The following is a 15,451-nucleotide window of genomic DNA, read 5'->3' as shown; positions in this document are numbered from 1 at the left end:
TTTTGTGCTAATTTGTGAAAATTACTTGATTGTCTGTTCCATGATTTACGTTTTTTCAAAATGTAACTACTGACATTAACACAAGTTAAGTTGTAACTGAAACATAGCTAGATCAAAATTTTTGAACCTTCCTATCTTTCCATAATTAAAAACATTCATATTTAGCTGCATAATATTTACAAATTATTTATTAACATAAAATGTCTCCTTGCACTACCAATCACAAACGTCATGGATGCTTATAACTAATTATAGACTAAGTAACAATCTCAATGTTTATAATAGAACTCTGATTGCATATATTTCAAAACGTCGTAAAACAACACTTTGCGAGATCTGCTTCCATAATTAAAGTCGGCATGATTATAATTTGGTATTACTTGATTATGCTTCACATTCGGTAATAGCTCGATCAAATGTTCTGTATCCTGTGAATTAGTATTTAAAAGTTAGTGACTGGAATTTTAGGGGTATAGCTTTGATGTGTAAATAAATTGTGCGTAAAATGTGTGACTTTAGGATGATCTTAATCTAAAAGCTTTTGTAAAAAAATTGTCAGTTTCTGTAAATATCAGAGCTCGAAGTTGATTCGGAATTTGAATGAAAAAGTCGATTAAAGTCAATTTGAATCTATATCAAATTTGAGTCCATTTTGAGCACTAGTGACTACATCATAGAATAAAGATTAAAGTCATTCGCTGACGAAAGGACACTGTGATCTACGATCTGTTGTATACATCATAATATGCACTAAAACGCTAGAGTCACCTCAATTTTAATTGATAATTCAGACAATAAAGCAAATCCTATTGACGACAGCAATTTAAAATTCCCAAAAATCATCATACATCATATACGATCATCGCTAAATATTAAACACATTGAGGGTAAATACCAGAAAAACAAACTTTTTAAAAATGCTACTAAGCATTTCCAGTAACACAATAAACTTTATCCAGAAATACAGTTTGCCGAACCGTGAATCTCAAATAGGAAATTACTCACCCTTCTTGACGCCAAATAATCCTCTGCAGCACGATAAATATAGATTGGAGCAATAATATTAGAAATGTTATATTCAGGAGGTTCTGGAGTTCCATAAATTCTCTTATTATATAATCCATAGTCATATTTCCTAAACTTTCCACTTCGATAAGATTGCAAGTAATGGTCGACTTGTTGTACGCTTAATGTATAGGAAATGTGATCAACTAGGTCAGGAAGAATGTTCTGAAAATATTTTACAGTTAATTTAAAATTCAAAAATGATCATATAGCTTGTCTTACCGTATCTATCTCAGGATAATACGTATTTCTCCCAGCAAATGCGAAATACAACAGATTTGCAAAATTCAGTAGTGACAGGATTGATGGCAACATTGCAGAAAACCTTAGACAAAGGACTTGCAGCTGTCAAAATGTTTGTGAAATTTACGTACTTTTCATGTCTCTCCATTAAGACATCAATCAAAGGAACTATCACTGATTTCACCAATGGATTAGGAAGATATTTCATAAATGCTACAGGTGCAAATAGATGAACTTGAATAATTTTCGAATTATATTCTGGGCGGGTTGAAAGCAGTGCAAATAAACTTGTTGTACCCTGTGACATTGGATATTGAAAAGTATATGTGATTAAGTGAAATTAAAACAATTAATAGAGTTATTAACCTGTGAATGACCCACGTAGAATAATTTAGATTTGCCTGTTAGCTTCAGCACATAATCAATGCTTGCTGCAACATCGTAACTTCCAATTTCATTGAATGAAAAATTCCATAAATTTGAATAATTTGCTCTTTTATGATCAATAAGTGAATGTCGACTTCCGCGAGAATTTCCTAAAAAGACGTCAAAGTTGTTGTCAGCTAGGAGATACGCTAGCGCTTTATTACGTCCAGTAAGGACATAGTCCATTCCATTCACAAATAATCCATGCATAAGGAACACCGGCATTGTGTTTGGCATTTTTCTTTTTGGAAAAATTCTATGAATTTTCACAATCCATCCACTGTCCTCAGTTGGTGTTTGATAAGCAACTCCACGATATCCAGCATTTCGAATCAAATTCAGCACATTGTCGTTTTCATTACAAACAATTCCTTGCGTACTCACAACTAAAATCCCGAATATTAATAATCCTAACATTTTAGTTCCAATACGTTCTTTACAATTTGGGTTCTGAACTTCGACTGAATATAATTCTCGATCTCTCATTTCTGAGTACGCAGAGTAATTCAAATGTAATGATTGAAATTATTTTGATGATTAACGCCTGAAGCAAAAAAAATCATATTCATGACATTTTTCACATATATAAAATAGGAAGGTATACTTATGTACTAATATCAACGCATCATCATTCTTTTTTTAATTAATTTTTATTATTTTAGCTAATATGAGATCGCACCTTATTTTATAAATATTAATTACTTAATAACTTATGTATGACGATAAACGTTTTGCTAAAGAAGTCATTCACTCATGACATACAACATAATATATTTATAGGAAATGGAATTTAGGTGATGCTAAACTATTTTTGTGAGTAAAATTTAATGACAGAGAATTATGATGCGTAGCTGACTTAATTATTGACAAGAATATCACAAGTTGATTTATCGATCCAAAATGCGGCATCAGACCTTGGCATAATTTCGAATCCGGAACAAAATTAAAGTTTCAAGCGACCGATTATCTAATTTGTGATATTCTATCATATAAGTTAGAACTGGATTTATAGATAAGAAGATGAATATTGATGATACATCAGATCCTGTTGTCTATAACACACATTCGCATCCAAAAATCTTCTAATTCATAAAGAACATTAGATCATGGACAAATTGAACACAATTGAACTTTTATCGTTGTTCCAATACTCTCTGTCATTTGACTTTCAAAAATTAGGTATTGACGTCCTCAGCTCCTCTTTGATCTTCATGCATTTGTATCGATTTTAAAATATCTTTGTATAGAATATTGCGTGCATTTTTGGAATATACAAAATCTATATGATTCCAGTTATTTAACACTCGATAATCTCGTACATTTGGTAGCTGTGCCTTAAGATGGGCAGCTCCCTGTTAAAAAATAAACGATGATTTGCAGAAAAATATTGATTATTAGTTAAGCTTCTGTATATATATTTTCATAGGATTGTAATTATGAGACTAAACAGGATTTGAGATTTTGATTAATATTTCAACTATGGCTTCAGATTTCGAAAAATATTTTAAATAATTTAAAAGAATTCTCAAGTTAAATTGCTTTTAATTTGAGAAATCAACAATATTTTTACAAGAATTTGCCACTGAGCAAAACTATAAATATGTTTAAATCATTTGCTATTTATATCTGGGATTAATATTCAGAACATCCATAACCATCTTCTTTGTCTCACAGTTTAGTAAACAAAAAATTAGACAAATCATCATCAAATCTGATTTGATTCTTTAACTAGAATAATAACCCGTCAAGCATGTTTGAGTATATTCATGAGCACGCTCATTTAGGTGAGTTAAGACTCAATGTCTGTTAAGGCAGGCTTCTATGAGGATTTGTATACGACCAGAATACACCCGAGTGGACAAAAATACGTTATAACTAATTGATGGCAAGTAATTTCCAGTTGATGACAAACTGAACATCCTAGAATCTCAAATGACCAGAATTATATTCATAAAATTAAAAGTTTTGATCAACAAAATTAAAGATTCCCTCTCACGTCCTTGAGACGTTGAATGGCTTGAGACATCGAAATAAAACATCAAATCATTTTGCTATAAACAAACTCGCGAAAAACCGGAAAATAAAAATAATTTCCAGTTTTTTTTTTGCCTCCAAAAAAATTTCCATACCTGATCAGTTTATTGATCTGAGATAATTCATATTTGTTGACAAATGCCGGCTTCTGTATTGTCATTTATTAACTCGTGAACAATTGAACAAAAATTTTTATTTGCCGGTAATTATGAATTGTTTCCGCAAATTTATCTCTGATCAGCAAAATTTTTGAAGTGTTTGACAATGTTTGTCGATGCTTAATAAAAATTATTCCGGTTGCCACTTAAACTTGAAAATTATTGGCAAGTAAGACATGATTGGATTTAAAGATTATTAATGAATTATTTTGGAAGTACCAAAAATGGGGTCAAGGTCGAATCGAAATGATCATAGTTCATGTGTTTAGTAATACGTCAGGTAGATCTAAAGTCCAATAAACTCATTTCGAAGCTTAGAGACTGTTCATTAATTATGTTATGCTTTTTAGGGGGTACGGGAGGGAGGGATAGGATATAGTAAACAAATTTTGGAATTTAAACGACCCCATAACTTCCAATTTCATCGAATAAATTGATAAATACATTTAAATTTAGATAATTATCCAATCAACTAAGATCCACTCAGACCAAGCATCATTATTACCAAAATCATCGTATTCTGATCATCACATCTCAGCATGAATCAGCAATTTTCAATTCTAAATCTTAAAATCCACAATTTTCCTCACCTCTTCTGTAATAAAGTTATCAAAAGCAGCATGATACAAATAAATCGGAGCATCAATGTTCTTCAACTCATAATCCGGAGGTGCTGTTGAATTATAATATTTCATATTCTCACTTTTATAGTCAAATCTGCGAAACTTATTAGACATCATATTTTGAAAATAATGCGTGAATTGCTTGGTGCTAACACGTGGTGACATAAAATTGAGAAGCTTCGGTATAAGTTCCTAAAAAGGCAATAAAAATTAAGAACAAGTTTTTAGGAAAATTTGTAAATTTCTCACCAATTCTATCTCAAATATATTTAGAGTTTTTCCACCAAAAGCTGCTTTAATAACTTTCTTACACATTCTGAATACAAAGAGGTCAATGTCTCTACACACAGCTGTGGTAACAAATTCACCGATTCTAAACAAATGACGTAACTCCAAAAACCTGATTTCTTCGTGTTTGTCCTTGAAAGAAAAAAATAATAACAACAACAACGAAAAGAATCAAAGTTAGGTCAGCACTGTTTCGGTTGTAAAGATGTTAAATGTGTCAGAAAAATAAATCATATATCAAGTCATTACCAGAAATTTGAGTCCAAAGTAGACAAATAATGATTTTGGGATTTTCTTACGAAATGCCGGCGGTGCCATTAAATGTGCTTGTATAATTTTCTTATTATATTCTGGCCTTGAAGACATCAGGACTAAAAAACTTGTTGTGCCTTGCGAGTGTGCAATATAATGAATATTTGATGAGCACGTTTCGTTAAGAACATAGTCAATAATACTGGCAAGATCGTAATATCCCATCTCGTGCCAACTAAAAGTCCAATAATTTTTTGATAAGGATGAATAGACTCGATGATTTGGTGAATGTTTGCTTCCGCGCCAATTGCCTGGTGATGAATGGAGTTAAGATTAGGAATTGAATTTTAGATTGTGTGATTTTGTAAACAAAATTATAATATTGTTTAAATTGCCATATAGAAGCGCATAGAATGGATAGGATTGCATTGATATAAATCTTAGACTTCGTTTGGCATTTCTTATCGAAATCAGGTAAATTAATCAACATGAACTTTTTTGTCAATTTCGTATTCAATTTTTATCAAATTAATAAATTAACGTTATATTCTGTAGCTTTTTTCAGAACCCAGATGCTGCATTTCCTAAATCATCCTGCCACACCTAATTTAAGTAGCAAAAACCTCATTATACATTCTTTTTTTGTCTGCTATTTTTGAATATTTTAAGTCTAGATTCTAGATATTTAGAAAAAGTGATTCCCGGTTGAATATTATTGACTAGGTTAGTTATTGTTTATCTTTTCAAGGTTTTGGATTTTTCTTGGAATTTCCTTTAGATTTAACGTACTTTTTGCTGTTTTATATTTATGTTCGACAGCTAGGAGGATGTAGGGTGACCAGACGTTTATTGTAAAGTATCGGGTCATTTTTGTAATAATCGAGACATTTTTGAGTTAGGTTAGTGTTGGCCATCTTGTGTGTCGGCACACATGAACCGTATGCAGTGTGCTGGGGGTTGATCGAAACTTAAAGGATGTCCACCACTGAATTAGACAATAACGAGGTCCTTTCAGACTATTTTAAGTTTTAATGTACGAAGAATTAGTTAAATTACGTTAAGAATTTTGCAAATAGGTACCGAAAAAAATTGAAAAATAGACCAAAAAACGGGTCATTTTGAGGCCTTATCGGGACACAGATGCACTAGAGAAAAGTACAGCAACGTCCTGGCAAAAATACATCAGATTGCAACCCCATGTTTATGCCTTTCTAAAGTTCCATTTTAAGATGTTCAAAACAAGAATCCCCTGAATATTATTCAAATTAATTCTTAAAAAACATTCTAAAATTAAAAACATCAATGATTATTTTTAAAAGATTGGTGATTGTTGCTTGAAAAAACCAAGTTTAAAGATTTATTATCATAACAATCTCTGCTAATTAGCGGAAAAAAGGAATTGCTAGAATTTATTTATCTTGGATATTCATCTTCAAACATTGAAAAGTTCCATCACGTTCGCAAAATACACAATCGTTAAGTGTCTCACATGACTATAATTCCAAATTAATTTTTTATCTCACTTACCCAACCACACATCATATCCATGATCAGATAACAAATAAGCAAGTCCAACATCTTTGCCAGTGATAAGAAAATCAGCAGCTGTTGCCAATATTCCATGCATGATGAGAATTGGACTCTTTCCATTTGGATTTCTTGGAATTATTCTATGTAATTTTAAGATGTATCCATCCTCAGTTTCGACATTGTGTGTCTCGCCAATGTATCCAGCATCAACAATTAAATGAAGAACTTCATCACTTTCGTAAATTCGTTGACTATTGATGATACTTATGAATGAGATGAGGATGCAGAAATTTATTTTCATCGTTGACTTCTGGATCTGTGCTTACACTCCAAATTATTTGAACGGACTGACTGAACTGGTGAATTTTTTAAAAATTCTAATCTTCCTTTCAATTTATTTTAGAACAAAAATAAATTTCAAGTTTTTTTCCTCAATATTATCACGAACAGGGTTGTTAAAAACAGAATCTGGAGTGTTTTGAGGTGTGTACACAGTGAGAATCTGGTGTGTACACATTCTGTAAAACAGAATTTGTTTTAACAACCCTGATCACGAATATTAATATACGGAACATGACAATGTGATTTTAATATTCTGTAAAGATTCACGTGATGACATAAAGAATTCAATGTTTGGATAACTCATTGGTAATTTCTGAAGAGCGTCTTAAAAAAAAGCGAATGTGAGGAAATATCTTGTTTTATTATCAGTTCTTCAAATTGTCGTGGATATATTTGAGTGTGTCTGATGTATTCATAGAGATTATTGAAGATTTGATAGAAGAAGTCTTTGGCTTCTTAAACATATTGAACAGAAGTGGGCAACCTTTCATTTTTCATGGCATACCTTGGATGTAATCTTCGACTGGAATCGCACACAGCATACGGTGCATGGAACAACAATTTTTGACGGTGCATCAGTGTTCTGCGACGCACAGGTTACGCGCCAATGGTTTACAATTTGGTTTACTGTCGATTGAGTAACAAAACTGTTGAGTCATATAGTTCTAGAAAATGTAGAACAAACGTAAAATTCCTGTTTCAAAAGAAATTAACTTGATAGTCAAGATCTCTGGTGATTAATATAATCTTCATAGATATTTAGGTCAACAGCACTGACTATAATCATCAAAATCTGCGACTATGAAAGGAGATTTCGAATTTTTTATTATTAGTAGGGAAGTCAATTGAGGTGTCAATATAAATATCTGAATGTTTGGGTATTTGGGGTTTTTTTGAATTAATTGAGTGATATGAAGCCCAAAATGTCTTGTTGAGAATACTTTTATATCGCGCAAAACCGTTTTGGTGAGAATTTTTTGATTTTTTTTTATATCACGTGAATGGTTTTTACCATTTGGATATTTGGGTATTTCAATAATTAAAACCCAAATAATTGACTTCGCTAATATTTAGAAATTGAAACTTGAATTTTTAAAAAATGAGTCATAATTTTCATACACAGAGCTCGAAGTCAATTAGGATTTTGTATACAAAAATATACTTAAGTTGACTCATCTCCACATACAATTCAAGTCAACTTCAAACTCTGATCAAACAATTAATTCAGTTCACATTGATAAATAACAATTATTTTACGATTACATCAAGTTCAAAGTTAATTTATTAACTAAATTATGCGCAACCTCGACTCAACAAACAATAAATTTATTATCTCTCAATTATTCAGTTTGTAATATCTTCTAATCTTTTCAAATCATCGGACATTAAATCATAGTAGAAATTAACTGATAAATTGCAACTTAATAGAGCTTAAAGTTCAATAATTTTGATTGCATCGATTTGCTTAGATAAGTTGAACAGTTGCAACAATTTATCTCAATTATTAAATATGAAAAGCAGCGAATTTAAATCCTGAGTTTGACTGAATTAATGTCTACTCTAGTCGACATCACTCGACTCCCGTCAATTTCACTCTTCTTCGGACTATGACGAAAAGAATCTTCCACGGAAATCAAAATTTCATTTCAACCAATCGTTGACAGTTGTTTGCATAGCCCACATTATTACATCGTGCTAAAAATGTTTTCTTTTTCGATACATCAACAAACGAGTTTCCCTTTTCAAGACGGAATTTTTTTTTCGTATATTTGAATAAATTCCAGGTTGAGTAAACAATCAGTTCTTCAGACTGCGAATTGTTGCGATGTTGACGCCATAATAATAAGTTTTACTTTTTTTTCGGATGAGATTAAGATTTAGTTGGATGTCCTTGAGGTTTTTTTGATAAAGAAGTAAACATAAACAAGTCTTTTTGTTTTGGTATTTTTGCACTGGTTTATTTTTACATTCTAATTGGCTATTTACAAAACAAATGTAATCTTAATCTGATTTTTGACTCTTTGACTTCTTACACATCGTTATGTACGTTTTCGAAAAATCTTAAAATATCCTTGTATAATAATTTATGGGAATTTCGACCATAAATAAAATCAAAGTGGTTGTAGTTTGGTATCATTTTGTAGTAAGCTACGTTATTGAGTGACTTGGCCAGGAACTCCGAGTCCTAAAAATGAGATAAAAATTATGAATTACAAAAATTGTTTAAATAATTTGAGAAATCATTAATATTAATAGTAAAATCGATTAATAGGTCAAAATACCGGCTGTAGACTGGTGACTCTTGCATGGTGTCGAATTTAAATGGAATCAGACACCAAGTCAGAGCCACCTAGCTGATATAGTGCCGAATTTTGTATCGATCAAACGACTTGTGCTATTCGGGTTAATCAAAGAACAGAATCAAAATACCAATTGTATTTTTTGGGATATCTATTATGCCGGCTTAGTATAATCTATAGTCTAAAGTATTACGAGCACATTTGATATGACAAATATTATGATTATATCAAAATCTAATTCAAAATTATTAAACCTGAATTATGTATGAATTAAATTATAAACTCGAACAGTAACTGCCCAAGCGACACAAATGAAGAAGGCTCTGCTAAAGAGTTTTTAAAGCTTCGCAAAAATTTTTTTTAACACAAAATGATGCCGGCTCCGTATGATATTTATATGTCCGCTAAATGTGTCGCTAGGGATTATACTTAAAATTGTGATCAGCGACACAAGATCAATTTGTCGCAGATTTTTTAAATTCCCGAAAGGCAGACGACGTGAACGAGAGAAAGTAGATATAATTATGCATTCTCAAAATCCCGGTTCCGATAAATTTTCGGTTAACACTAATTAGAATTTTAGAATCGGGAAATCCCGACTCTGATAGCGGGAAAGCATAGATAAAATCTGTCTTCACTCCAGAGTCACGCCTGCCGAACAATATTATATTTCAATATTTCTACGTCGTGTGCCTTTCTGGATTGTTTGTTAAACACTTCTACAATTTATTAATTTTTTAGAATCACTGAATTCAACTTGTTTACTGTCTTTTTATCATTCCGGCACATTAATTAATTGTCATACGGTTTCCAATTTAATAGCTTGTCACATTTCAGTTCATATCACTATCCGTTCTTATTAATTTTTATTTCGAAACAAGTTCTTGGATTTGCTTCATCTTCGCGATTCTTTTTTTTGCACAAAATAATTTTTTAACTAAAAATCTGAATAATAGACAGCAGCACCATACAATTTGAAACATCCTTGGCTCAACTCACCTTTCTGTTAAAAATCGAATCTTCTTCACCGACATAAAAGTAGAGAGGAACATTGACATTCTCAAGATGATATTCAGGCGGTATTGTAGAATTATAAATTCGTAAATTCTTTTCAGCACCGTAATCGTACTGACGAAATTTTGATGACATAATTATTTGAGCAAAATGCAGAAGCTGTTTTACTCCAATTTTTGGCGATAAATACTTAAACATAGTAACATAAGTTGCTGGATTTATTTCCGTTGATCGACGATTACGTCCGACCATAAAAAATATAATATTTTTGCATAATTCAACTCTCAATGGCTTCACTGAATTACAAAGCATTTTAGCTAGTTCCATTTGAAGTGGAATTAACGATTCCATATTTATGTACATCAGCTCTCGATTATTCTGTGCGTAATTTATTATTACAGGACTTAAAAGTTGTCCTAACTCATGAACATTTGGAAGGGCAGTCGCACATGACATCATGTGCGCTTGAATTAATTTATTATTATATTCCGGACGTGATGATAAAAGCACTAACAGCTCTGTATTACCTTGCGAATATCCCACATAAAAACATTTTGATTTATTTGTTGTCACCAATATGAAGTCAATGATCGCTTTAAGATCATAAAATCCAATCTCGTGCCAATCAAAATTCCAATATTCTTTTGATTCTGTTGACAATTTTTTATGTTTTGTTGCGAATTTTGTGCCTCGCCGTGAGCCGAGGAATACATCATAATTATTATCAGCTAGTATAAATGGAAGTGAATTTTTCTTCCCGGTAATTAAAAAGCTCATCGGCGTTGTCATAAATCCATGCATTAAAAATACTGGAAATTTCTTCGACGTCGAATTTCTCGACCGTATTCTATGTACACCAATAATATAATCATCTTCTGTCTCAATTTCATGAAAACTACTAATATAGCCTGAACGCGTGACTAACTCGAGTATTTCATCTTTTGCATAACAATTTAAAATTTTTGATATCACTACTGCCAACAGTAATAGTTCCATTTATCTTTTTCTTTTGATTTTTGTTACACTAAATTAATTTTTTTTTGTTTTTCGTCAACAAAAACAAGACGAAAAAAAAATTTTTTTTTTGAACGTAAATGCTCAATGCTCTACTAGCTTCTGGTCAGCTCAAATGCTGCAATAAGACTGAACAACACAGCTGAGATTAAAATAATTAGTGAGAGAGAAAAACATTTCTAAATGTAATTGACTGTTGTGTGTCATACCAAACAAGTTGCTTGTTTTTCAGGGTCTTGGTTAATAGCCATGTATCTTGAGTAGAAAAGAAGAAAAAAAAAGATCAAACAACAACAAAATGATTAAGTTGATTATCCTTCTATTGCTGCTGTAATTTTTGTTTTTGTTTCTTCTCCGGGTTGTTGAGAGGATTTCGGTGAACTTGTAGGATTTTTATAGTTTGTCGTGTAATTTTCAAGTAATTTTAACACATTCTTGAGTAAACAGAGTGTTTATCTAGATGCACAGAGTGAGGTATTCACAGCTTGATATATGCCTTGTAGCTCAGATTCCTGTGAATCAACTTAGATGATAAGGAGTCGTTGACGATTTATAGATGTAATCCGAATAGCACATACCGGTGATCGATCTAAAAACCGGTCTAGACGGACGTTGTTCTTGCTAAGTATTGTCTTCGGAATTAAACCGAATTCGGCATCAATTCCAGAGTTGCAAAACAGGCACCTGTGACAGCCAAAAACCGTACAAATTATTGATAATTTGTATAGTTTTTTTTTACAAATCCATACAAATTATCAAGAATTTGTACGGTTTTTACCTGTCACAGGTGCCTGTTTTGCAACTCTGATCAATTCAGAATCACGCCGGTTTGACTCCGAATTTGGAATCGATTGACCGACTTGTGCTTTGTTGTTAAAATTGTCCATCTATCTCTGAACAACCTTTCTATAAATACCGATTATTATTTAAGCTAAATGAAATTAATGATGCTTTGTACGTTCATACATGATGCGGCTAGATCAGCATAACAATAACTTATAATTTCATTAACAACAAGAAAACTATGACGATGCCCTTTTATGTAAAAAAATGCATTAAAATTGCGACTTTATACGGAAATTCCTCTTTATTTTTAAATATTGACATTGAAATTTATTGTGCTTAAGTTCAAGGTAATTGTATTAGTGCAAACAATAGTTATTTTTAGTCATTATATCTCTCAAACTCGCGTAAGACGGGTTGGTATAGTTTCTCTCTTGCATCACGTGCATAGATATAATCGATATGATTCCAACCTTTAATTGGACGAAAATGTACGTTGCGGAGTCGTGGAATTAATGATTTTACATCCTATTCATATAATTTTAATCATAAGAGTTGGTCAGTAATGAAATATAATTTAATTTACCTCAATTGTATTAAGAAAATCATTTTCTGATGCCCAAAGGTAGACAGGTGATACAATATTTTGAAGTGGATACTCTGGCGGTGTAAATGACCCATAAACTCTCAAATTTTTCTCAAAGCCATACTCAATAGATGCTATAAAAATATATTTTCAAAGTTAAATTAATTATGAATCATTTTTGGACTACATACAAAGACATTCCATTGTGGATTCATCATAGAAGATGTTTTATTTTATTTGCAGACGGAAGTTGCGAATGAAAGTAACGCAAAAATGGAATTGGAAACTGTATATATTTTTAGATTGCTATAAAGAAATTCCAATGTAAAAGGAATTTATAATTTTGGAGAGGAGATTTTGAGAGTTTTGGCTATTTTATTTCTGAGGTTTATTAGACTCTGATGAGTTTGACTTGGTGTAGGATTCAAGTTTTGTTATGGATTCCTCAAAATCAAAAAACGAAATCATGTCATGAAATTTTGACAAGCTAATATTTTGCTGATTAGATTTTAGGCAGGTTAATTTCGTTTTCATACCAAGTCAGAAACAAGTCAAAAATTCATTTTTCCTCATTAACAGTTTAATAGCGAGCCTGATGCTGTTTAATATAATCAGTAATCTTATTTGCATCTATTATTTGCTACTCAAAACCAAATCTGATTCTAGAATTTATTCAAATTATTAACTGATTTCCCATAATTAATTTTAATTGCGTTTAATTGTTTTAAGATCCGGAATTCATATTTAAAGAACGTTTTCATGCTAATGATTTAACCAAGAAAATTTAAGTTTTCAATGCTTAAACACAATTCAATTAAATAAATCAATTAAGTGTCATTAGACTCGGTTTTAAAGACGAATTAAAAATTGGCAAATAATTTTTTTAGCTTCAATGTTGAATAAATTAGTGAAGTTTCCTTACTTTGTAAATTGAGTAGCTTTTAAGTTTTGCATATTTTTATGAAAATCTAAGAAAACTCAGTTATTTTTAGAAATTTTAAGGTCAATTTTAAGTCAATTTATGACTCACCGTAATCATACAATTCGAATTTCCCTGATATAATATTCTGTGCATAGTGCGTGACTTGTTGAATTGCAATTTCTGGCGATAAACTTGGAATTATTAATCTGTAAACTTCCTGTGATAAAACAATAATTAATTCATTATGTAACATGTTTAAAAATATTCTGATCAAGATTGTTGAATTGATCATGAAGCTAAGCTGATGAATAAATTTGAAAATTCTATTCTAGAAATCGGTTAATCGATCAAAAATCCGGTTCCAGATCGTTACTAAGTCTTAGTTACGGATTCGGTTTAAATCTAGCACCATAGAATCACTACGGCCTGGTTCAGAATTTTGAATCAATTAACCAACTTCTACTATTCTGGATCACTCAATGTCATCATATCCACAACTTTTCTAATCCAGTCTAAACTTAACTTTCCAAAAATCTGCATTTAACTCACCGGATCAGTCATTGCCTCAAACGGCAATCCACCAAGCATAAAATACTGCATTATTTGACAAATTACCAATCGAATGCCTTCAGTACATAAAAAGTCACTCAATTTAGTTCCAAAACCAAGAAATGGTGTTAAATTGACATGTGTGAAGTTTTTAAAATGATTAGTAAATGCCTGAAATTAAAAAATTATGCAATTTTCGAGAAAAAAACCTCAAAAATTTCATCACATACTAGAAAAATCGGAACCATCGCTTTAGCTGAAGGTCGAATGTGCATCATGTTTGCAACCGGTGCGAATAAATGACTTTGTGCAATTTTATTATTGTACTCTGGACGAAGTGATAAAAGTGCAAGAGCTTGTGGACACGATTGTGAATGACCAATATAGAAAATCTTTGGTGCACATGAGAGCTGCAATGCCAAGTCAATCATCGGCGGTAAATCATAGACGCCCATTTCATGAAAATCAAATCTCCAGTAGTCATCAGAATTTGTTGACAGCCATTTGTGTTCTGTTGCAAATTTTGATCCACGGACATTTCCTAGATACACATCATATCCATTGTCAGATAAAAATAAACCCAATGAGCTATGTTGACCAGAATTGAGGAAGTAAATTGGATTTGAAAAGGCAGAGTGCATCAGAAAAACTGGAAGTTTATTTCCATAACTGGTAATTCTTGGACGTAAATGATGCAATCTGATTATATATCCATCTTCCGTAATCACTTGATAAGCCTCTCCTTGATATCCTTTACTTTTTATAAAATTTATCACTTCATCGTCAGGCAATCTCTGCTGTGCACTTATTGCAATCACTTGAATAGTTATGACATATAAAATTGCTTTTAAATTAAGCATCTTAAAACGTCTTATTTTCAAGAGTAATTCACGATTACTGAATTTTTTGAGGAGATAAGCTGTAAGATTTAATTTGATAGTTAGTGAGACTTATTGTCAATACCGGAAGAGAATTGTAGAGAAGGTTTATAAGTTGACATTTTTTGGAGCGCATTTAATAAGAATTTTATCATTTCTTGCTGTCTTTGGGACCGTTATAGCGTTGAGGTATAACAAAGTCTTGATCCCACCCACGAGCTAACAGGGCCCCTTTACAAAAGCCCCTATTTGAGATATCTGACCTGCTCGAGTTACTGTGATCTAATTGTAAACTGCAGGTCAGCTCATAATTTCCCCAAAAGTCACCCATTCTGCAATGCATCTCATCAGCCTGTCCTTAAAATTCCGCTAAAACAAGTTTCATCGTCTTCATGCCAAAACCTTCAATGAAATTTAACCAACACTTAATAAGCAAAAGTAATT

General features: G+C 31.7%; 2 protein-coding genes across 2 annotated transcripts; both read right to left on the bottom strand.

Moving 5' to 3' along the window:
- Positions 1-170: 170 nt before the first annotated feature.
- Positions 171-6,961, bottom strand: LOC139098718 (uncharacterized). The gene is made up of 9 exons (XM_070650984.1): positions 6,617-6,961; positions 5,087-5,400; positions 4,799-4,969; positions 4,517-4,741; positions 2,912-3,086; positions 1,675-2,120; positions 1,310-1,606; positions 1,006-1,230; positions 171-428 (listed from the first exon to the last, which is right to left on the bottom strand). Exons 1-9 carry the CDS (start codon positions 6,918-6,920, stop codon positions 270-272), a joined length of 2,316 nt encoding a protein of 771 aa, XP_070507085.1. The 5' UTR covers positions 6,921-6,961; the 3' UTR covers positions 171-269.
- Positions 6,962-8,758: 1,797 nt separating this feature from the next.
- Positions 8,759-15,128, bottom strand: LOC139098717 (uncharacterized). Its single transcript, XM_070650983.1, has 7 exons — positions 14,360-15,128; positions 14,130-14,300; positions 13,689-13,797; positions 12,659-12,792; positions 12,456-12,600; positions 10,261-11,246; positions 8,759-9,146 (listed from the first exon to the last, which is right to left on the bottom strand). Exons 1-7 carry the CDS (start codon positions 14,987-14,989, stop codon positions 8,991-8,993), a joined length of 2,331 nt encoding a protein of 776 aa, XP_070507084.1. The 5' UTR covers positions 14,990-15,128; the 3' UTR covers positions 8,759-8,990.
- Positions 15,129-15,451: the final 323 nt, after the last annotated feature.

Source organism: Chironomus tepperi, unplaced genomic scaffold, assembly GCF_022539635.2.
Source record: "Chironomus tepperi strain 1889 unplaced genomic scaffold, CSIRO-AGI_Ctep_v1 contig_451, whole genome shotgun sequence".
NCBI classification, from domain to species: Eukaryota; Metazoa; Arthropoda; class Insecta; order Diptera; family Chironomidae; genus Chironomus; species Chironomus tepperi.
The sequence above is the reverse complement of the archived record's forward strand: the minus strand, read 5'-3'. Positions and strand labels throughout refer to the sequence as shown.

What these genes read in the sequence shown, in the direction of transcription:
- LOC139098718 (XM_070650984.1), bottom strand. Translation starts at nt 6,920, where the DNA reads ATGAAAATAAATTTCTGCATCCTCATCTCATTCATAAGTATCATCAAT. An exon ending in ACTTTGGACTCAAATTTCTG is followed by an intron (nt 4,970 to 5,086) that starts GTAATGACTTGA and finishes TTTTCTTTCAAG; the next exon opens with GACAAACACGAAGAAATCAG. An exon ending in TCTACGTGGGTCATTCACAG is followed by an intron (nt 1,607 to 1,674) that starts GTTAATAACTCT and finishes CCAATGTCACAG; the next exon opens with GGTACAACAAGTTTATTTGC.
- LOC139098717 (XM_070650983.1), bottom strand. Translation starts at nt 14,989, where the DNA reads ATGCTTAATTTAAAAGCAATTTTATATGTCATAACTATTCAAGTGATT. An exon ending in CGATGGTTCCGATTTTTCTA is followed by an intron (nt 14,301 to 14,359) that starts GTATGTGATGAA and finishes TTTTAATTTCAG; the next exon opens with GCATTTACTAATCATTTTAA. An exon ending in ATTCGATTTTTAACAGAAAG is followed by an intron (nt 9,147 to 10,260) that starts GTGAGTTGAGCC and finishes TCTCATTTTTAG; the next exon opens with GACTCGGAGTTCCTGGCCAA.